The sequence below is a fragment of the Canis aureus genome, chromosome 16, assembly GCF_053574225.1.
Source record: "Canis aureus isolate CA01 chromosome 16, VMU_Caureus_v.1.0, whole genome shotgun sequence".
In the NCBI taxonomy this organism is placed as follows: Eukaryota; Metazoa; Chordata; class Mammalia; order Carnivora; family Canidae; genus Canis; species Canis aureus.
The window spans coordinates 34,323,650-34,346,977 of NC_135626.1; the positions used below are offsets into that span (position 1 = coordinate 34,323,650).

Here is a 23,328-nt window from a genome sequence, read left to right on the forward strand (position 1 = left end):
AATTGGGATAATAGCACCTCCTTTAAGTCAGTGTGAGGATTCAGTAAGGTAAACTAGGTAAAGTGCTTGTACAGTGTCTAATATAATGAAGAGTAGTGCTCTGTTAGCTATCATTTATTGTTTGTGTTTACTGAGATCTGACCAAAAATAAACATTCTATATTTTCTTCAACAGTTCTTTCTGTGGAGTTTAATGGTAATTTTTTAGGAAACCTTTTAAAAATCTTTTAAAATTACATTTTGTATTAAATGCAAATTACAGGAGACAATTATTTGCCTATTGTATTCACTTTACACTTTTGAAAAAGCCTGTAATATTTGTTGATTTTTTTTCTGTTGCATAGCACTCCCACCAAAGGCATAGAGAACAAAGCTTTTGATCGCAATACAGAATCTCTCTTTGAAGAACTGTCTTCAGCTGGCTCAGGCCTAATTGGAGATGTGGATGAAGGAGCAGATTTACTAGGTATGATAGCTTATCTGAAGAAGTATCATACTGTAATAGTTTTTTAAGTGATTTAATTGAAAATTCCTTTAAAGTGTCCCTAACTGCTGCTCAGTAGCACAGTTATTGTACTTTCAGGTAATAAATAGGAACGTAGTCTTTGAGATCACAAGTTTTATTTTATTTTATTTTATTTTATTTTATTTTATTTATTTATTTATTTATTTATTTATTTATTTATTTATAAAGATTTTATAGAGATCACAAGTTTTAAATGAAAGTATCTTTGTGCATGGATATCCCTCAAATTGAATTGTACTTTAATTTGTATTTTGAAAATCATACAGCACATTTTATTAAACATGTGTTTAATATTCTTTAATATTAAGAATATATTATATTCTTTAATATACTTAATATAATAAGTATTTCACATAAGGAGCACAGTGATCAAAAAAAAAAAAAAGAAGAAGGAGCACAGTGATTTTTTTATATATATATATGAGTGTGTGTGCATCCAGGTGTGTGGATGTGTAGATGTATAGATTAATAGGTAGTTAGTTCCTGGCTTAGGTAGACTTCTTTAAATTCTATTGACCTTAATTAGATAAGAAAATATAATACTTGGGGTCTATTTATTTATTTATTTATTTGTGATTTCACAACATATTCTGTTTGGAAATGTAATCATTTTAGAGTTTGTGTTATAGAAGATACCTGGTTTGAAAAAGAATACTGCATTTGACTGTTCCATTATTTATCTGATAACCTTTGCCAAGTAGTTAACCTCTCCTGGCCTTAGTTTCTTTGATAAAATGAAGGAGTTGGATTCTAGTTCTTGGGTTGAGCAAACTGTGGCTCATGGGTCCAAATTCAGCTCATCTCTTCTGTGTTCAAATAAAGCTTTATTGGAATACAGCCCATCTCATTTATTTACTTATTGTCTATAGTTGGTTTTGCGCCCAATAGCAGAATTAAGTAGTCTATAACAGAGATCATATGACTTCCAAAGACTTAAAATATTCACTATCTGACACTTTACAGAAAGAATGGATAGACTTCTTCTCTAGGGGATCTCTGAAGTCTCTTTCAACAATAATTACATATGTCAATTAGTTTTGGCTTGCCTTTCTTTTAACTTACAATCTTACAGAAATTGAAAGCCTTATTGTATTAAAAAACCTATGCCTTTGGAATAGAAACTGGTCTTTAAAAATTTTTGTATCTATTATTGACATTATAATTCAGACTACAGTGTTCTCAGAAGGTGCTGTTTGTTAATTTTTGCGAATATGGGGTGGGATTACTTGCATTAATTTGGGTTAAATTTATTGATTACCATTATATTCTTCAAAGTATGAAGTATTTTTTGAAGGAAATATAAGTTCTGTCTAAATGGAACTCATAGTCTATCTAGTAAGAGAGATTGAAAGTTTATTATAAGTAAAACTTTTTAAATTAGACATAAACTCCCACTGTTAAAGTCTAAGTAAAGTATTGGAAGCAATTGAATGAGTTTGCATTTCTCAAGGAGGGCTAAAGATTAATTCTTAAGAAACACCCCATTTTTACATTTTAACTTACACTTTAAATTTAGTTAACTTTAAATTATGAATGAAAAGTTCCGTTTAAGAAACTGAGTCCCTGGCAAAATTGAAGGATAGATGCAAAAAATGTTAGAAGAATTTTTGTGTTTAAATTTGCATTCAAATTTATATACAATAAAATTCGCTCTTTATGATGAATTTTTTTACTTTTGCCAAAGCATAGAGTTGTATAATCACTACTAGAAGCAATATACGTCCCCAGAAAGTTCCTTCATGTTGCAACTTTGTATTTAACTAGAATGAAGTATTTGTAATGCAGTTTGTATACCCTGCTACTCATAATCCAATATTGAATAATATAATTTTTGAGGTTGGTGGTCTCAAACATTCCTTTTTGTAAAAGTTAAGAAGCCACAGAGTACTTAGAAATAATTGTAGTCTTTTAAAATCAGGTATTTTCTGAAAGCTTCCATTCTTTAAGTCAGAAAATTAAGCATAATGAATAGGTTAAAAGCAAAATCCTGATACTGTGGGTTTCTTTCTACTTTGAAAATAAGAAATAGACTGTAAACTAGTGTCTTTTCCCTTTTGCAGATAATGATATATTTATCTCTAGAATGTTCCAGATTAGAAGATTTTACTCTAATACCTTGAGTGTAGTGACTTATGCCTACGTGAATACCTTTTGATCGAAGATGGTAAATGAAATTTCCTAGGCTCATATTTGTTCCCTGGCTTATCTTCTATACAATTTCATGATAGCAATTGAAGTGTAATATTAAATGGAATATAGTGAAACTAAAAAAATTGTTTCCCAAAGTTCTTTAATTGACTTTGGGTTGATAAATAAGTATGCAACCCATTTCTATAACTCATTATTCATTTTCTTAATTACTATATTATTGTAAAACTCTTCTCTTGTTCAAGGATATAAATTTTTGTAATCATTATGCATATACTCCACACTTAGATTATTTTTTCCCCAGATTTTAGCAATTTAAAAGAGGTAAACCCCTCCCCACTCCATTTGTCCTTGTCCTTTGACTTTCTTATTTTTGTCAGTCCTTTTTCCATTCACTTTAGTCATGTACTTTCCACAGCCACACTCAAGAACTTGGAAATTGCACATCCTACTCTTGGGGTTTTTTTCTTTCTTTTGATTATCCTTCTGTATTTTCAACTTCACTGTCTTTACTTCTTCTATTATCATTTAAACATATTCAGATGTTTTCCATTTAATTTTTTTTAAAGATTTTATTTATTTATTTATTCATGACAGACAGAGAGAGAGAGGCAGAGACACAGGCAGAGGGAGAAGCAGGCTCCATGCAGGGAGCCCGACGTGGGACTCAATCCCAGGTCTCCAGTATCACACCCCATGCTGAAGGTGGCGCTAAACCGCTGAGCCACCAGGGCTGCCCAGGTGTTTTCCATTTAAAAGTGAAAGCACTGCCCCCCTTTTAACCCTCCATCTTCAGTACCTTCATGCCCTATCACTCACTTAGGTTCCATTTCTGGTCACACCTTTTTGCAGCACTATCAAAGAGATATCTCTTCTGTGTCTGACACTATTCTAGATGCTTGTGATACATCAGTGAACAAAGCAGACTTCTTGAAAGTAAAGCTGCTTTTAACTGCCAGGATTTCCCTTTCCCACTTGCATCTCATCCCCCGGTAGTCTGTGTGGGATTATTCACTGCACTCCTCTTGTGTGAAACCACCTTCTTTTTTGCTATATTCAGCGGTTCCTTCTATACTCTTTTCATAGAACTCTTCAGATAACCTTTTGTCTTTAACACCATCTTTGTTGGATTTCTGTGATAGCAGACTTTCCTACCTCTGATTCTTCTTTTTCAGTCTTCTTTGCAGGATCCTCTTTTTCTGCCCATCTTTCAGGATATCAGTATCCCAGGCCTGCTTCTTTGTTTGGGAAATCTTATTTGCTCTTGTTTCTTGGCTTTTGTGGATAATTGCTTCACAGTTTTTATCACTTTCCAAGATCTTTTTCTAGTGCCACAGACTATTATTTCCAAACACTCCATGAGACACACTTAAGATGATTTGTGGGGCTTTACCCTTAATGTGTCTAAAGGTCAGTTTATCATGTTCGTTGTCCTGTTCAAGGCTGTTCTTGGTCCAGCACCATACTGTCTCAGTGAATGCCTCACCGTCCACTCAATTCTCTGTTCAGAATCTCTCCTTTTTCCCTCAGAACCAATCACCATGGATTGTTTACTCCTTTTCTTAAAAAAAAAAAAAAAAAAAAAAAATTGTATATGTAACTCTTTATATATCTCCTTGCCTCTATTTAAATGGCATATCCTCCTATTGGAATTCTGTCTTGATCCCCTAGTTAAAGCTTAGTTGTCCTGGAAATGTATTCTTGTGGCACTTGTTTTCTTTATTATGCCACTCTTTATACTTCACTGTGATTTTATACATACTCATCTCCCTGGGTAGGCTATAAGCTCAATGTCAAGACAACTTTGTCCTTTGCTCATATGGAGTCTTGAGCACCATAGCACAGTGATTAAGTGAATGGACCGCTAAACAGAATAGTTCTTTTTTTTTTTTTTTCTAAAGATTTTATTTATTTATTCATGAGAGACAGAGAGAGAGAGAGAGAGAGAGAGAGGCAGAGACACAGGCAGAGGGAGAAGCAGGCTCCATGCAGGGAGCCCAACGTGGGACTCGATCCCAGGACTCCAGGATCAGGCCCTGGGCTGAAGGCAGCGCTAAACCGCTGAGCCACCTGGGCTGCCCCAGAATAGTTCTTATGGCTTTATTTCACCTCTAATTCTGTGATTCTTCACCTTTTAGGATTAAAACTCCTTTATGGGAGAATTTGTAAGAAAGCAGTGTATTTTTGGAAAAATGCATGTACAGGTAGACAAAATTGTGCATACTTTCTCAAGGGGTTAACAGATAATTTGGAGGCCCAACTATGGAGCTAACTTGAGGATTGATGCTAAAATCCAAATGAGACTTCTATGATTTTAAAATCTGCCAGGCAATTTTTACATGTTTTAATAGGTGAAGTTTTCAAATATGTTAGACCTAATAAATTTATATTTGGTTGAAACCTTGAATAGAAATGCAGCCACTTCAAGTTATGTTTTTCTTATGGTTATGAGTTAGCTTTTATCAATACATTTCAAAGTGAAAATTTTGGACAATCCAACTGATCATATATTAAATTTATACATGAGATTTTGAGAGAACACTGAGAATGTGTAAATTTTAGAAACTACATTAGATATGATTCCCATGTAGTACATATTTCAGATTTTTTTCTTATTTATAATACTTACACTTTACTGTGTTTAGTTAATGGTTTCTCTACATCTTTTAAATTTTATTGTCTCCTCTCTCTCATTGAAATTAATGAGCGTAGATCTTGCTTTCTGGAAACAATCTAATTGTGATTCTCATTCATTTTTCTCTTGGGCTGCTTACCCAGGGGAATATTCTGGTGTGTATGCTTTTAAATACTTTAATATTACTGCTTTTTAAGCAAGGTGTTCTTGGCTGCTATTCTCATGTAATGCTTTCTCATCATTTTTTTTCTGCTCAACTTTTTTTTTTTGCCTTCCATATATTTTCAGCTTTTATGCTTATCTCCCTACATGCTTGAGAGTTTATAACAAACATAGTCATTACGTAAGCTTTTTTCAACCAATCTAGACTCAATTTCTTCTGACTGTATAGCTTTATTGAAAGTTAACATTAGTCGACAGCAAATATTTCAGCATATCTTGCCAAAATTCATTTGGAATTGTAATTTGAAAACCATTTTAGTTTGTCTTTATTTTTACCTTCTGGAGAATACATAGATGATTAAATAAGCTACTATTTCTCATATTTAATTCTTCATGGAGAAGTACCCTGATCTTTGAGAATATTTGAGAAAATGATAATATAGACAAAATATGAGTTCATGTGTGAGCATTGAATTTTTAGCATTCCTAGGTTGGTTTTAAATTATCTTTAAGTCATTTGAAATACTGCTTTTTAAAAAATCAAGGGACATGATAACTCCTTTTCCTTATGTAGTTTTCTTAGGATTTTTCCTTCCTGTATAGCTGGGTTATATTAATACTACTTCTTCCATTATATGCGGTTTTCTAATTAGCTTAGGATAAGTGAATGCTGAGTCTTTTGCTTTGCTTTGTTTTTTGCTTTTTTGTCATTGTAGTTTTTTGAGATACATTCCCTAGATGTTGTTTTATTTCTTCAGTTTCTTATAAGTGGCAAATTAAATAACTTTCTTCTCCCTAAAGATCATTGCATTGAATCTTGCTTTGAGTGCTCTGCCTATATTACAGTCCTCATTAAGTTATTAAACAGGATTCTGTAAAGTAATAACTAAACATTATCATTTCAGAGGTGGCACTTTGAGAGAAACTTTATATTATTGATGTGGGATTTTCAATCTAATCATTCAGTTTCATTGTGCAAAAGAATTGGTAAAGCATTTTTTTAAGGTATAACATATCGAAGATCATCCCTTAGGAATGAAGGAAATCATCTTAATTTCTGTCTTTCGCACATCATTATGCATTAAATCATAACACTGATTCCAGATGTATTTCATATCATGCATAAAGCTTTACAGATTAATAATCTATTTTCATGCTGTTTCTTACATAAAACATTTCTTGTTCTTTGTTTTTGCTTTACATGGAATGCATGGGCTTTAAGACCATAATTTCTTTGGTAAGGTTTCATCTGCATTGGGGTTCCGTCTTTCTTTGGCCTTGTTTCTGCCTGTTCTTTCTTAGTAACACTTAATTTTTAGGCAAAAGCCTACAATACCAGCTGTGATTTGCAAATGATTTTTGATCTGTATTAATGCTTACTCTTTTCTTCCTCTAAACATTTTACTGCTGCTTTTTAGAATATTTGGCAGAAAAGTCTTGATCATTTTGAAATATTATCTATGAGAAACAAAATATAGACTAAGTTACAAAGAATTGGCTAACAATCTTTAGTTTTGTTTTGTGATAGATAATCATTTATAATTCTACAACCTATATAAGTAGATATATGAAATGAAATTATAGACAAAAATAAGGTTACTAAAGGACAGATAAAATTTATAAATTAAAATTTGAGGCTCTAGTTTATATAATACCAGTTTATATAATTTTTAATAATTTTTTGAAAGCTTTTTTTTTTTTTGATAGGAATGGGTCGTGAAGTTGAGAATCTTATATTAGAAAATACACAACTGTTGGAAACCAAGTAAGTATATACAAAATTTTAAAAGGAACACAAGATATTGAATTTTCTCATCTGAGTCAGTGACAATATTTAATATAACACAGCATGCGACTGCCGTTGAGCTACCTTATCTTGTTCCCCTCCCTGTGTGTTTGCTGTGTGCACACATGCATAAGCAAATGGGCAGTGGGACCCGATTTCACTGATGGATAGGTTTTGTTGCTCTGTTTTATTTTTTGCAAAAACAGATTTTCATCTTCTTTCCACTCTACAAGTATTTGTGTCTCTTAACCTTCTGGATTTGTCATGTGCTTTTTTGGCTCCCTCCCCTGGAATGCCCATTTTATTTTCTCCTGGGGTTTCTTTATTTCTACATAAATATTTTGATCTATACCCAACCCAGCTCTCCTCTATAGTTGTCGATTTTCAGGTATAATTTGTGGGGTCTTAGGCCCTCAAACATATTGGAGTCTGGTTTAGTGGGGCAGGTCCTGAGTCCTATGGAAAGCAGTCCAGGTCCCTTTGTTAATTTGCTGTGCCAGAGCAACTTTGGAACATCTGGGTAGATCCAAAATAGAATGCAGTGATGAGATACCATGCCCATCTGTACCCAAAAGAACTAGATCTTAGAATTTTTTTTCCAGTTTTTTTCCCCCAGGTTTAGACTTTTTACTCATCAGTTATTAAAAGGTAAATTGAAAGATAAATTTTACTTTATTGATTAGGTAATTTTTTTCCTCAGAATTTAACAACAGTATCCTTATGGATGCTGTTTTGTAAAAGTTTAATCTTAGTTAATTTTGACATTTTTATTAGTTGGTGGTCTGTTTTGCTTAGCTTATTCTTCGGTTAAGTGGAAGAGTGAAAACTTGCATGATTGTGTTTTTTTTTTATCTTGATCTACAAACAATACCGGGTGGAATCTCTTTAAAATACTCAGTTATTCAGCTTTGACAGTGTAGTTCCTTTAGTCTGAAAGAGAACAGGTTGAAAGAGTATTCATTTGTAACGATATATGTGCAATATGTGTTTCTTAGACATGCTTTGAATGTAGTGAAGAATGATTTGATAGCAAAGGTGGATGAGCTGACCTGTGAGAAGGATGTGCTGCAGGGGGAGCTGGAGGCTGTAAAACAAGCCAAGCTGAAGCTAGAGGAGAAGAATAAGGAGCTGGAGGAGGAGCTTAGGAAGTAAGTTTTCTCTGTGGTCTTCTGAACCCAGCTGTCTTCGCCAGGGTGCCAGAAAGGGTCTCAGGTATCACCCTGATGTCGGCCTCTCTGTCCATAACTCTTAAGAGGCAAGGAGCACGAGTGGCCTGGAAGGGGGCCAAGTGCCGGGTGCTGATTCCACTGTGAGCATGCCCCTTCTCTGACCCAGTGTCATCATTGTCACTTTTTGTGGCTGTCATAATATGAAAAAAGTTAGTAGAACCATTCTAAAATTTGCTAATACAGAAATTAGAAACATTTTTTCCCTTCACCCAGCTTTCTTTAATACCTGTTTTTTTCTGAGAACAGTGCTACACTAATGTTCCCCTAAGTGAAGGCAGCTAAATACTTTGGAAAGAAAAATAATTATTTAGTGTTGATTAAAATTTTTGATATACCCTTTCATTCCTTGAAAAGATGAACTCAAATAACATATTCTGGTTTCTTCCCCACTAGAGCTCGCGCAGAAGCCGAAGATGCACGGCAAAAAGCAAAAGATGATGATGATGTAGGTTTATGATTTCAGATTTTTTTTCTTACTGCATTTTGGTTTTTAAGAAAATCTTGCTAATTAAGCTTTGGATACAGCATTATAGAAAGGAAGTCAGAAGATCTGTTTGTGGTCATAAATAGGATAGCTCATGCTCCCACATGATATCCAGAGGCTAAGCTTTCTGGCTACATGTGGTGTGCCATTTTTTTTATGGCTCTGTGGTGTGACCTCTGTTTGCATGTTCAAGCTCAAGGACCAGCCGAAACATTGTGGGTTTTATTACTGTTTGTTTTATCTCAAATTTTCACTTAGAAATATGAAAGTTTAATAATAAAAGTTACTTATAGTATTAAACATAAAAAGATGAATTCTAGAACTTTAGTTGTAGGCAGTCAGCTTATATTGTTTTCAACATATGTAAATACAAGACTAAATGAGTTTCTTGTCAATATAATTAGCATAGTGGTAGTTCTTTTGGTAGCTAGATTATCATTCCTGTAACAGAGGTTTGCTGGTCAACCATCAGACTTTTTTTTTTTTAAAGACTATTCTTTTTTTTTTTTTTTAAAGATTTTATTTATTTATTCATGAGAGACACACAGAGAGAGGCAGAGACACAGGCAGAAGGAGAAACAGGCTTCATGCGGGGAGTCTGATGCGGGACTCGATCTGGGTCCCCAGGATCAGGCCCTGGGCTGAAGGCAGGCGCTAAACCACTGAGCCACCCGGGCTGCCCCAAGCATCAGACTTGAGATATGTGGGTACCCTGTACAAAATGATTACTTAATACTCCTGCTATATTGCTCTTTTTTTAATGTATAATACTTGGTACCTACCAAAAATATATGTGTAATATATGTAAGTTTTGAACATAATAATTTAACAGAATGAACCCATCACCTAAGAACTAGAACATTATCAAACACTGAAGCCACCCTATGCTTCTCCCCTCCAGAGGAGACCACTATCCTATATTTATCATTTTCTTACCTTTCAAAAAAAATGATTTTATCAGGGCACCTGGTTGGCTTAGTTGGTAGAGCGTGTGACTCTTGATCTTAGAGTCATGAGTTCAAGCCCCACATTGAGTGTAGAGATTAATTTACAAAAAGTTTTTTAAAAATAATTTTATATCACACATATATGTATCCCTACAAAATATGGTTTCATTTTCCTTGTTTTTTATTTCATACTTGGAGATTTACTTCTTATATTCAGCATTATGTTTTTGAGATTCACCTATGTTGTAGTATAGTGCTGGAAGTTATTCAGGTTCACTGCTCATTGTATGAATATATTATAATTTATATATCTGTTTTCCTATTAATGGATATTTAGGTTATTTTCAGCTTTTTACTACCACAAACAATGCTGTTGTTAAGGAACATTATAGTGCAAGTCTCCTGGTACTTAGGAATGTGATTGCTGTGCTGCAGAATCCCTGAAGCCTCTGTTGTTTGACTTCTGTTTAAAGGAGAGGCAAAGTTTGTAGTAGGAAAACAAAGGAAGTGGTCACCAAGGTCTAAACTCAGCGTCTTTCTTAACTGTCCCACCCATCAGCAAAACAAAAGCTCTACAGTTAAACCAGTCGTCCTCCCCAGAAAAGCATTTAGGAATTGCAGTAGAAGGAAGGTGACTTGAGCATGCTTTTGGGTCTTACCGTGCTTATGTCCTTTACCCTCCCTAAGAAGAATTCTAGTTAATATACTTGTCTCCAGCTTGTATTTCTTTTGGGGCTTTAGTGACTCTTAAGAGTTGGGCGCCTTGTACCTAGCCAATATATGTAGATGATGGGTAGTTTGAGATAAATGAACCCCTTTCAGAACTAACTTGTAACAAATTGCTGAATAATTAGCATGTAACTTTAAAAAATGTTTTAGAGGAACGTTTCCAGGGAGCATGTTAAATCTGTATAGATAGGTTAATAACTTCTTTAATCTCCTTTGGTTTTAGCTCAGAATCTACAGTGTTCTTATTTCCTTTGTAGTATGTTCAAATATCTATATTTCTATTCGGAAATTTAATTGTTTGCCTCTTTTCAGTCATAAGTAATTATTTAAATCTCTTTGGTGATTTTATTTTTATAAGGTTATTTTTCTTTAAATGTTCCAGTAGATTAGAAATTAAGAAGCATTTCAAAGCTTTAAGATTTTGCTTAAGTTTAACATAACACCAAAAACAAATAATAGGCTCCCAGAGTGATCTGCAGCATTCTTTTTGTTACAGAGTGATATTCCCACAGCCCAAAGGAAGCGGTTTACTAGGGTAGAAATGGCCCGCGTTCTAATGGAGAGAAACCAATACAAAGAGAGATTGATGGAGCTTCAGGAAGCTGTTCGATGGACAGAGATGATTCGGTTTGTAGGAGAAGTGCCTCTTGGTGCTTTTCTAGTTTTGTTTCCTAGGTTTGAACATTCCTTTACTCAGAACCAGAGCCCTGCCTTGGGGATCCAAACCTCTTATTCTGTTTATTAGGAAATACTTTCTAAAGTAACACTAGGAATATGGACAGAATGTGATCAAAATGGGTGCCTTTTGGGCAAAGGGCCCTTGGAGAATGTTCCTATGACCTCTAAAAGGGAATTGTTACTACTTAGGAATGATGGTCATTTTTCAAAAGAATATAGAAATTGACACTACTTTTACAGTAATGTTAGGAAAAGATAAAAATTTCATGTGCCACCCAGGAAACAAAATCATTTTTACTCCTTGTCTTTCTGTAAAATACTCGTCTGATTTCCCCTCCTTCCTGGCTATTCATGCAAAATGTACATTCCATTGACATCTTTATTGATTGGGTCTTAGCTCTCACCTGATGCTGCCATCTAATGGCCATATTCTCAGTAATAGTGCTCCTTACTTTAATTTAGGAAGCGCTCATGAGAAGTTTGTGGACTAGTTGCCCCCTAATTTGCCCGTATTTTTGAGTTTGGATTCCTACCTCAGATTTACCAATAACAGTACACATACACTGACATGTTGTTTTAAAGCTTATGAACATATTTTTTAACCTCCAACTTTTACTTCTTTTGATCACATTACTTAACAGTTTATATGTCCTTTAGCAGTGTCATTCTAGAATGAAAGTACTTTGTATAGCACATTTATAATTTGCTAAACTTGTAATTGCTGCTAAGAAGGGATGAGTATTCTAATCTTCATTAAATTGATCAAAGAAACTAATGTACTAAGCAGTTTGTCCTTAAATATTTAATAGCTATTAAATAAATAATAAATGTTTTAAAAATTGAAGGAGGAACACCTTGGTGGCTCAGTTGGTTAAGCCTCCAACTCTTGACTTCAGCTCAGGTCATGATCTTAGGATGGTGAGATCAGGCTATGTTATTGGGCTCTGCGCTCTGCTGGACATCCACCCCCGCCCCTCCCGCCTGCAACTCTCTTCCTCTCGCCCTCCCCCACTCTCTCTTTCAAATAAATAAATAGATAGATAGTCTTTTTTAAAAATTGAGGTATAGAGAGAGGCTCCATTTTTTTTAAAGGTTTTATTTTTTTATTTATTCATGAGAGTCGTACAGGGTGGGGGCAGAGAGGCAGAGACACAGGCAGAGGGAGAAGCAGGCTTCATGCAGGGAGTCTGACATGGGACTTGATCCCGGGTCTCCAGGATCATGCCCTGGGCTGAAGGCAGCGCTAAACCGCTGAGCCACCCGGGCTGCCCTCCATTTTTTTCTTTAAGATTTATTTATTTTAGAAAGAGAACATGAGCCAGAGGGGCAGAGAGAGGGAGAGAGAATCTCAAGCAAACTCCACATCCTGCTTGGAGCCAGCATGGGGCTCAATCACACAACACTGAGATCATGACTTGAGCCAAACCCAAGAGTCAGATGCTCAACTGACTATGCCTCCCAGGCTCCCCAGCGGGCTCCACTTTTTTTCATTGCTACTTTTTTTTTTTTTTTAATATTTTTTCTTTATTTATTTATGATAGTCACAGAGAGAGAGAGAGAGAGAGAGAGGCAGAGGGAGAAGCAGGCTCCATGCACCGGGAGCCCGACGTGGGATTCGATCCCGGCTCTCCAGGATCGCGCCCTGGGCCAAAGGCAGGCGCCAAACCGCTGCGCCACCCAGGGATCCCACATTGCTACTTTTAATTCTAGCAGCCATGTGGTAGTCCACAAGTGAAAAGACGTGGTGCCTCACTTTTAACTTCTTCATTGAATTAAAAGATGTTTTCAATTTAGTTCTTAAAAAAAAATGTGAAAAGTGAGCTTTGATAGAGCAGCATCCTTACCACCTTACTAAATAAGTTTGGAGTGCCTTGCCTTATTTCCTGAAATGACCAATCTAGTTTATCCTCTTCTCTGGTAATCTTTTCAGTAATGGGAAAGTTTTTAGTCCTGTGAAAAAGGACCTGAGCAGTAAAGTTCCAGGCTGTTTTGTGATAGCTGGAGCATGAGTGCAATAGAGACCTTTATGTAAAGATAAGGATTCACAGGACAGTATTTTGATAAAAGGGAGAATTGGAGGATATCTCCGCAATAAAATTTTTTTTAAGATTGTATTTATTTATTCATGACAGACAGAGAAAGGCACATACAGGAAGGGGGAGAAGCAGGTTCCTCGCAGGGAGCCTGATGTGGTACTTGATCCTGGGACTCCAGGCAGACGCTCAACCACTGAGCCACCCAGGCGTCCCTAAAATTTTTTTTAATATTTACATTCAGGCATGTTGGCTGTCCATTCAGTACAGATAACAATCTTGTCTCTGCCAGTGGACTGAACTCTTTGATGGATGGATGGTGTTTTATTTATCTTAGTTGTATAGCCTTTACAGGCTGACTGACACACGATAGGTCAAAACAGCTGTTTACTGAATTTGTTGATTCTCTTTTGTGTATCCTGTGAACTTGGATCCCCTGTTCTCCAGACAGAAAGCTAAAACACCTCACTAATAAGACATTTTTTTCTTTCTTTTTCTTTTTAAATATAGTGCATCAAGAGAGAATCCAGCCATGCAGGAAAAAAAAAGGTCAAGCATTTGGCAATTGTAAGTATCTAACAACACATAAAGACAGCAGGGAGCACTTTGAGACAAGATTACAGTCAAAATTTATTTCTAAGAATGATTTTGTGTCTCCTTTCTTTTTAAAATTTGGAATATATGGCTAAATTGAATTTTTTCTCTTTGATATGTAGTGTGCCAGCTCGGTAAGGCTACTCTTGAGGACAAACATATGCTGTCGTAAGCTGCATCCTGTTGGTTATGCACTTGGTAGAATCTTCACTAAATTAGTTAAAAATTATGGGGAATTATTCATAGAGTCGATGATTACCTGGGTCCTCAGTACATAAGTTACATGGATTCACTGGTTGTCTGATTGTAAGGAGCTTTACAAAGTAAAGCTTAGAAAGTCAGTGTCTATAGGTTTGAGTAGTGTGTGTATTTATGTGTTTCAGACTTGAATTATGTTCATGCCAGAAGAACTGTGTATTTACTGTACTTAAAACTTACCCCTTTTGGTGAATCAGCTGTTTAATAGAAGTGTTAATTCTTTTAAGTGGTTGTAAAGGTAGACATATAAATTGAGCTTAATAAAAAATGTACAGGATGTATGTTAAAATGGTAATATGTGTTCCAGTACTTTACTACTACTTTTAGAACTGGCTAACTAAGCTTGTGTTCAAACCATGCGGCTATAATCTTGCTGTTTAACACAACTACTTATCAAGCAGGAGCTAGGACCCATGTTATTTCTTCATTACAAGAAGTTCCCTGTACTTAAGAGAGTCTTCCTTTCTTTTTTTTTTTTAAGCATTTTATTTATTCATGAGAGACAGAGAGAGAGAGAGGTAGAGACACAGGTAGATGTGGGACTCCATGTAGGACTCCAGGGTCACACCCTGAGCCAGAGTCAGACGCTTTACCGCTCAACCGCTGAGCCACCCAGGCGTCCTGAGAGTCTTCCTTTCATTGTGTGAATTGCTAATTAAAATGCAAGGATCTGCCATTCTAAGCAATAGTTTCTTAACTGAATGTCTGAGTTTGGCTGTGAACTATTGCTAAGGCTGCAGTGTAAGACTACAAAAAATCTTTATGCCAGTTTCTAACTCATTGCCTTGTAAAAGCACTGTGGAATTTGTGGAAATTTATGGATTACTTCATGTAATAACGGTCTCTCTTGCACATGCACTTTCTCGCTCTCACTCTCACTCTTCTCTTTTTAGTTTCAGCCGACTTTTCAGCTCCTCAAGTAATACAACTAAGAAGCCTGAACCACCTGTTAATTTGAAATACAATGCACCCACCTCTCATGTTACTCCTTCTGTCAAGAAAAGAAGCAGCACCTTATCTCAGCTCCCTGGGGATAAATCCAAAGCCTTTGATTTCCTAAGCGAAGAGTAAGTATTTTCTAAACTAGTGATTATGCTCTAAATAAGTTAACAGTTCAGAATATTCTTGCCCTTTATCAGGTCAGCTATAAGGTTCACATAAGTCTATAAAGAAACTATTTCTGTAACATGGCTGCCTACCTTTAAGTAGATTACTTGTAGTCAATACCTTTTATGAAAATTACATCTCACAGTTTCATAAACAGAAGTTGTTTTAAAATGTCTCCTTGTTGCTAACACTGGTAAATATTAGTAAAATATTAAAGGCCTACGTAAGCTTTTATCCTAAATGTTTGAACATTTCCTTTGGCATCAGAAGTTGATTTTGCCTCCTGACTCTGCTGCTCCTTGAGTACATGAACATGGACAAGCTAACCTCTCAGTCCCAGCTTCTCTGCCTGTAAATTGAGTATGATAACCGGACTCAGAGGCACAAGGGTTAAACTACATACAGTTTGTAAACTGTCTGACACACAGGAAGATTTGTTAACTATGACAGACACAGCAAGTCAGTTTGCATTTTTGTCTTCTGAAACAAATCATGGGGTCCAGAAATTAACCTTTATTATCTTCCTAAGAAGATACTGATTTATTGATCTTTAATCACTTCTAGCACATTCCCTGGCTTTAGAAAATTCTCACTAAATATTTGTTGAATGAACAAAAAAGGAGGAACTAAAAATATTTAAGAATTTTCCCTTTCATATGGCCAAAATCTGAAACCTGATAGAAATTTGATGGCTAATGATTCAACATAAGATACGCTGCTTGCTAATCTGTTAAAGCTTGAACACTTTACCTACTGCACAACTCTAAAAGGCCAGCGTTAGTATAACACTTCTTAGAAAGGCAGAACTCTGAACTAAACTAAACTGAAATTGTGCGATTTTTTTGTTGTTATTTTTGCTCTCTTAGCGAGAAAGGTGAGATATACTGTTGTTATAGTCCCTTAATTAAAAAGGGAAATTTCTTTGCCTTTTAGAACTGAAGCTAGTTTAGCCTCACGCAGAGAACAAAAGAGAGAACAGTATCGTCAGGTAAAGGCACACGTTCAGAAAGAAGATGGTAGAGTGCAGGCTTTTGGCTGGAGTCTGCCTCAAAAGTACAAACAGGTAAGATGTGAACATGATACGAGCATCTAGTGGGAAGTGCTAGGGGAAGGGTGTATGCCTGGGCATGGAGGAATCAAAATACCTGTATCAAACCTGCTCGTGGACTTGGCACACATTTAGAGAAGGGTTGAGGGTAGTGGTTGAGGGTAGCTGTTTTCTAGAGCCCCAGAGTTCAAAAGAAATGCCTGAGTCTGTGAGGAGGGAGAAGGGTCAACGGGGGGTTTACCAAGTGCATGGACTTGAGATAATCTACTGGTTTGTTTCTTGTTTTGTTTTATTTTATTTTTAGTGTGGTATAATTGACATACAGTATTATATTAATTTCAGGTATACAACATAATAATTTGATATTTTTATATATTGTGAAATAAATCACAGTAAATATAGTTAATATCGCTGAACATGGTTACAGATTTTTTTTTCTTGTAGTTAGAACTTTTAAGTTTTACTCTCTTAACAACTTTAAATATGCAGTGTAATATTGTTAATTATAGTTGCCATGCTGTACATTACATCTCCATGACTTATTTTATAACTGGAAGTTTTGTACCTCTTGACCTCCTTTACGAACCACTTCATCTACTTCTCACTCCTGCCTCTAGTGGCCACCAGTTTATTCTGTGTTTATGAACTTTGTTTTTTGTTTTGTTTTTTTTTAAAGATTTTATTATTTATTCATGAAAGGTACACAGACAGGGGGCGTGGGGGAGCAGAGACACAGGCAGAGGGAGAAGCAGGCTTCATGCAGGGAGCCCGATGCGGGACTCGATCCTGGGACTCCAGGATCACGCCCTGAGCCATTGGCAGGCCTAAACTGCTGAGCCACCCAGGGATCCCCTGTTTATGAGCTTTGTATGTTTGTTTAAGATTCCACATATAAGTGAGATTATATGGTATTTGTTTTTCCCTGTCTGAATTTATTTAACATAATGCTCTCAAGTTCCATCCATGTTGTCGAAGATAGAAAGCTACTATTCTTTTTTTTTTTTTTTAAGATTTTATTTATTTATTCATGAGAGAGAGAGAGGCAAAGACACAGGCAAAGGCAGAAGCAGGCTCCATCCAGGGAGCCTGATGTGGGACTCGATCCCAACACCAGGATCACGCCCTGGGCCAAAGGCAGGCACTAAACCCCCAAGCCACCTAGGGATCCCCTACTATTCTTTTTAATGGCTGAATAATATTCTGTTGTATTTATATACCACATTTACCTTACATTTACTTATTAATGGACACTTAGGTTGTTTCCATGTCTTGGCTACAGTGAATGCAGAGAACATAGAACATCTATCATTTCAAGTTAATGTTTTTGCTTTCTCCAGATAAATACCCAGGAGTGGAATTGCTGGATCGAATAGTAGTCTATTTTTAATTTTTTTTTAAAGTCGTCTCTATGCCCAAAGTGGGGCTTGAACTCATGACCTGAGATCAAGAGTCCAGAGTTCTACTAACTAAATGAGCCAGGCATCCCTATTTTTTATTTTTTGTCCATAGTGGTTGCACCAGTTTACATTCCCACTATCCATGCATAAGGGTTTCCTTTTCTCCATATCCTCACTTACTGTCTTTTTGAAAATAGCAGTTCTGACAGGTGTGAGGTGGTATCTCATTGTGGTTTTGATTTGCATTTCACTGATGATTAGTGATATTGAGCATCTTTTCATGTACCTGTTGGCTGTCTGTATCTTCTTTGAAAAAATGTTTGTTTAGAACCTTTGCCTATTTTTTAATCCATTTGTTTGTTTGCTTTTGCTATTGAGTTGCATGTGTATCCTGCTCCATTTTAATATTTAAAGATTTCATTTAAAAAAAATCCTTTTTTAAAGTTTTATTTATTTATTTCAGAGAGAGAGTGAAGGAGGGAGAGAAAGAGGGAGAAAACATGCACAGAAGGGGAGAGGGGCAGAAGGAGAGGGAGACAGGCAGACTCCCGGCTGAGCGGGGAGTCTGATGCAGTGCTCAGTCCCAGGACCCTGAGATCATTACCTGAGCCAAAATCCAGTTGATCCCGTAACTGACTGCGCCACCTAGGTACCCAAGAAAACCACCTCTGGTTTTTAGAAGTTTTAAAAAACCATTGTCATTGTAGCCTTTCAAACTGTTGACTTAAACCTCATTTCAGGTTTGCAGGAACTTTACTTGTTTACTTCCATATTCCCTATCCATAAAAGACTCAGCACATGTGTATACACACACACACACACACACACACACACACACACGTAAACCAAAATGTACATGAAGTAGTGTATCTCTTTTTTTTTTTTTTTGAAGTAGTGTGTCTCTTATGAGCTCCCATAGTATCTTGTTTATTGGTTCTAACTGCCACTTGACTTCCTGCTTAATTTTCAAATAAGAATAACAAAATTAACTTGAACATGATTTCAAACATTAAACATGTACCAGCAGTGCTTGCCCATGGCTCAGTGGTTTTGTGAGTTCACTTTTGATGAGACTTACCAATGTGTCTTTTTCTCTCCCCTCCCTAATTACTAGGTAACCAATGGCCAAGGGGAAAATAAGATGAAAAATCTACCTGTGCCTGTCTATCTCAGACCTCTAGATGAAAAAGATACATCAATGAAAGTAAGTTACTTTTGAAGTTAAAGGAAATATTTCTTAAACTCTGGGTGGTTTTTCTTTCTAAAATCAAAAAGTTTAAATTCTACTTTTGTGGATGAAGTTATTGTTTATTTTGTAATTTTAAACTGGGATACTGGGGGAGCCTGGGTGGCTCAGTGGTTGAGTGTCTGCCTTTCGCTCAGGTCATGATCCTGGAGTCCTGGAATTGAGCCCCGAATCAGGCTTCCTGCTTGGCAGGGCAGTCTGCTGTCCCTGCCGCCCCCCACTCGTGCACTCTCTCTCTCAAATAAATAAATAAAATATTTTTTAAAAAAATTAAAAAGCAAGTAAACTGGTATACTTTGAATATTAAAGACCTGTATTCATGAAGTGCCTGTCTGAGTCAGCAGAACATGCAACTCTTAATCTCAGGGTTGAGCTCCACATTGGGGATAGAATTTACTTAAAAGAAAGAAAGGAACAAACAGACCTATATTCATGATCATTATATTTTTAAAGAAATGTGAAAATTTCTAAACATTTTTAGAGAGAAAATGACCTAATATTTTTTTTTTTTTTTTTTAATAAAATCAAAAAGCTGTGGTGTGCAGTTGGAGTCAATTTATCAGGTGGGAAGACCAGAGATGGTGGGTCTGTTGTTGGAGCAAGTGTATTTTACAAGGATGTTGCTGGTTTGGATACAGAAGGCAGTAAACAGCGAAGTGCATCACAGAGTAGTTTAGACAAGTTAGACCAGGAACTTAAGGTAAGTGTGTGCACTAACATTTCACCTGGTTTTAGCTTTTTGGTCCAAAACTAACTTCTGGTCCAACTTCTTTCTATTTGGGATTATTATGCCTTTTCTTACTCCTCATGCTCTCTCTTTTTTAGATCCATTTTACTTAGGCATATTTTATATATGATAAGATATATACACTTGGAATGGGTACAGTTCAAAGAGTTTTGTCAAATGTATGCATCTATTTAAGAACCGTCACAATCGAAATACAGAACATTTTTATCACTCATTTTCTCTAACTGCTATTTTTTAGTTTACTAATTAATACCAAAAGGTGGTTGTATTTTTAGCCTTTCAAATAACCTGAAAATAAATGCTTTACTGTTAAGCACAGCCTTATGAAAATGTGAATATACATATCATTTTAAATATTCATATTTCGGGAATCCCTGGGTGACTTAGTGGTTTAGCGCCTGCCTTGATCCCAGGGCATGATCCTGGAGTCCCAGGATTGAGTCCCACATCAGGCTTCCTGCATGGAGCCTGCTTCTCCCTCTGCCTGTGTCTCTGCCTTTCTCTCTCTCTCTCTCTCTCTCTCTCTGTCTCTCATGAATAAATAAATAAAATCTTTAAAATTTTTTTCATATTTCTTACTTTGTATACGTAGGAACAACAGAAGGAGTTAAAAAATCAAGAAGAATTATCCAGTCTCGTCTGGATCTGTACCAGCACTCATTCAGCTACAAAAGTTATCATCATCGATGCTATTCAACCAGGCAACATCCTAGACAGTTTCACTGTTTGCAACTCTCATGTTCTGTGTATAGCAAGTGTACCAGGTAAGAGGAGGCCACGTCCCTCTCTTCCTACCATCTACACCTTTTAACTGGCAGAAACTGATTTGTTTACTGGAGGTACAGTTATGCATTGCTCTCATGGAGGTTATGTTCTAGTTGGGGAAGACCAAAAATAAACTGGAAACAAATAACTAAACAAGATATTTTCAAATATTGTGAAGAAAATACAATAATGGTAATATGAGAAGATGCCTGGTAGACAAAGAGCAAGGGGCTGTTTAGATTGATTAGTAAGAGAAGGCTTCTAAAGTTCTGGATTGAATATTATGTTAAAACATTGGTTTAAAAATTATGGGGGTTCATGATATGTCTACACAATGGAATATTTACTCATAAAAATGAATGAAATTTTGTTATGTACTACAATACAGATTAATTTTGGAAGCATGCTGAACAAAATAACCCAGATGCACAGGGACAATTTTTACCTGATTCCATTTTACATGAGCGATTTAGACTAGGCGGATTCACAAAGGCAGGTGGATTAGAGATTACCAAGGGGGAGGGGGAGGCTCTGGGGACAGGGAATTACCATTTAATGGGTACACATTTCCTGCAAGGGGTGTTGGAAAAGTTTCCAACATAGATAGTTGTGGTGGTTGCACAGCATTGTGAATGTAATTAATGCCACTGAGTTGTACACTTAAACACATTGAAATGGTAAATTTGATACAACACAATATTTTAATGTGCTATGAATAAGAACAGCCTTCTAAATAAAGAAAACTGAAGAAATTTATCTTTATATGGTAAATGCTCAGTTTTAATGTATTATTAATATCTTAAGACATTGTATACACCTACGGTGATCAGTTAATGGTGGTAGAAGTCCATACTTCAAGTAGTACTCTTGATATTAAAAAAAAATTTTTTTACTGAATTGTCAGATACTAGATTTCCTTTTTTTTTTTTTATTTTATTTATTTATTCATGAAAGACAGAGAGAGAGAGAGAGGGAGGCAGAGACACAGGCAGAGGGAGAAGCAGGCTCCATGCAGGGAGCCTGACGTGGGACTCGATCCAGGGTCTCCAGGATTACACCCTGGGCTGAAGGCAGACACTAAACCGCTGAGCCACCCAGCCTGCCCGATTTCCTTGTTTATAACCTCATTAGGTGGCTGCTGAGGAGCTCACTAAGAATAGAAGAGTTAGGGACTCCTGGGTGGCTTAGTGGTTGAGCAGCTGCCTTCAGCTCAGGGCGTGATCCCCAGATCAGGGATCGAGTCCCGCATCGGGCTCCCCGCGGGGAGCCTGCTTCTCCCTCTGCCTATGTCTCTGCTTCTCTCTCTCTATGTCTGATGAATAAATAAATCTTAAAAAAAAAGAACAGGTGTCATTTCTGACATTTTCATGTTTACTTAGGCTTGCAGTAATAGAAGTATTATCTTAATTTCTTAAGCTGCTTCTTCATTTTGTGAAGGTTCGTTTAAGTATAATTTAAAGTTACCATCCTGGCAGTGTATTTTGAATAGCTATTTGTCTCATCTGCATGCTCTTATTTCAAACTTATAGTTGCCTTAATGGAGAAAATGCTTTTTATAGGAGTTTACTTAGCTATTAGAAAAAGATTTATCTTGTTTTTCAGGAGCAAGAGAAACAGACTACCCTGCAGGAGAAGAACTTTCAGAATCTGGGCAGGTAGACAAAGCGTCTTTATGTGGCAGCATGACCAGCAATAGTTCAGCAGAGACAGACAGCCTGTTGGGGGGCATCACAGTGGTTGGTTGTTCTACAGAAGGTGTGACAGCAGCTGCCACTTCCCCTAGTACCAATGGTGCTTCTCCAGTGACGGAAAACCCACCAGGTATCACTTTCCTTACATGTTATCAGTACAGAGTCAGAGCCTATTCCAAATGCCTCATTATGAACTCCTACTTAATTTTAGATCTTGAAGTAACGAGGATGAAAGAGCTTGAAAGAAGACACTGTAACACTATAATGCCTTTTAAATCAGGAATTCTGTATTTCGCGGTATAGTGTGAAGGAGGGGGTAGGTGGAGTGGAATTCTACAGTAGTGGTTTGTGGAGAAATGATTGGGAGAAAAGCTCAACCTCAGAATAGTTAGCATGTTTTATTTATTTTGTAGAAAAGGAAGAAAATAGCGAGGTTGATGAAAATATTCCAACAGCAGAAGAAGCAACTGAAGCCACAGAAGGCAATGCAGGGTCAGCTGAAGACACTGTGGACACCTCCCAGCCGGGCGTATACACAGAGCATGTCTTTACAGATCCCCTGGGAGTTCAAATCCCAGAAGACCTGTCACCAGTGTACCAGTCAAGGTATGCAGATGGGTCAGCAACTTAGGAAACAAGAAAAGTACTCAAATAAAGAGAAACCAGAATCCTCTCCAGCAGCCACAGTGTTTCCACTAGGTCTCCATCTCTCCTTCCACTGCATCTGCTCTGGATTTCTCCCCTCAGGTGTTCTCTATACCTTCTAACACTTAAAAAAAAAAAAAATCTTGCCTATAAGACATTAGTCAAAATTCTCATGGTTTTTTTCTCCTCTGATATGACTTGTTTTTTCATTTCCATTCATATTGTAACTGTGCCATATTCCTTACCAGCCCTCCTCATTCCAGCTCCAGTTAGCTACAGTTTAGTTAGATTTCCCATGTGGGCTTGGACTGACTTTTTAAAATTTGGTTTTCTGGCAAATAGCTCTTCCTTTAAAATCGTGGGTACTATAGGCCCATTTAATGAATTCTTTAATTTTATTTTCTGCATTCTCTGGGCCTATAGAAAGCTTATGGTGATCTATCTAAATGTGATTGTTTTTACAATTTAATAGT

General features: G+C 36.4%; 1 protein-coding gene across 12 annotated transcripts in view; it reads left to right on the forward strand.

The window, feature by feature from the left end:
- SPAG9 (sperm associated antigen 9) overlaps window positions 1-23,328 on the forward strand; it is a 145,750-nt gene that overhangs the window by 99,045 nt on the left and 23,377 nt on the right. For 6 of the 12 annotated variants that reach the window (XM_077852706.1, XM_077852708.1, XM_077852709.1 and 3 more), the window contains 14 exons: window positions 344-465; window positions 5,452-5,463; window positions 7,178-7,235; window positions 8,252-8,404; window positions 8,879-8,930; window positions 11,142-11,272; window positions 13,867-13,923; window positions 15,102-15,275; window positions 16,249-16,378; window positions 18,875-18,964; window positions 19,539-19,706; window positions 20,347-20,518; window positions 22,122-22,340; window positions 22,624-22,816. In XM_077852706.1, coding sequence (XP_077708832.1) covers window positions 344-465; window positions 5,452-5,463; window positions 7,178-7,235; window positions 8,252-8,404; window positions 8,879-8,930; window positions 11,142-11,272; window positions 13,867-13,923; window positions 15,102-15,275; window positions 16,249-16,378; window positions 18,875-18,964; window positions 19,539-19,706; window positions 20,347-20,518; window positions 22,122-22,340; window positions 22,624-22,816 — 1,731 coding nt within the window. The remainder of the gene's footprint in view (window positions 1-343; window positions 466-5,451; window positions 5,464-7,177; window positions 7,236-8,251; window positions 8,405-8,878; window positions 8,931-11,141; window positions 11,273-13,866; window positions 13,924-15,101; window positions 15,276-16,248; window positions 16,379-18,874; window positions 18,965-19,538; window positions 19,707-20,346; window positions 20,519-22,121; window positions 22,341-22,623; window positions 22,817-23,328) is intronic. The other 6 variants (XM_077852707.1, XM_077852710.1, XM_077852712.1 and 3 more) reach the window with 1 other exon arrangement.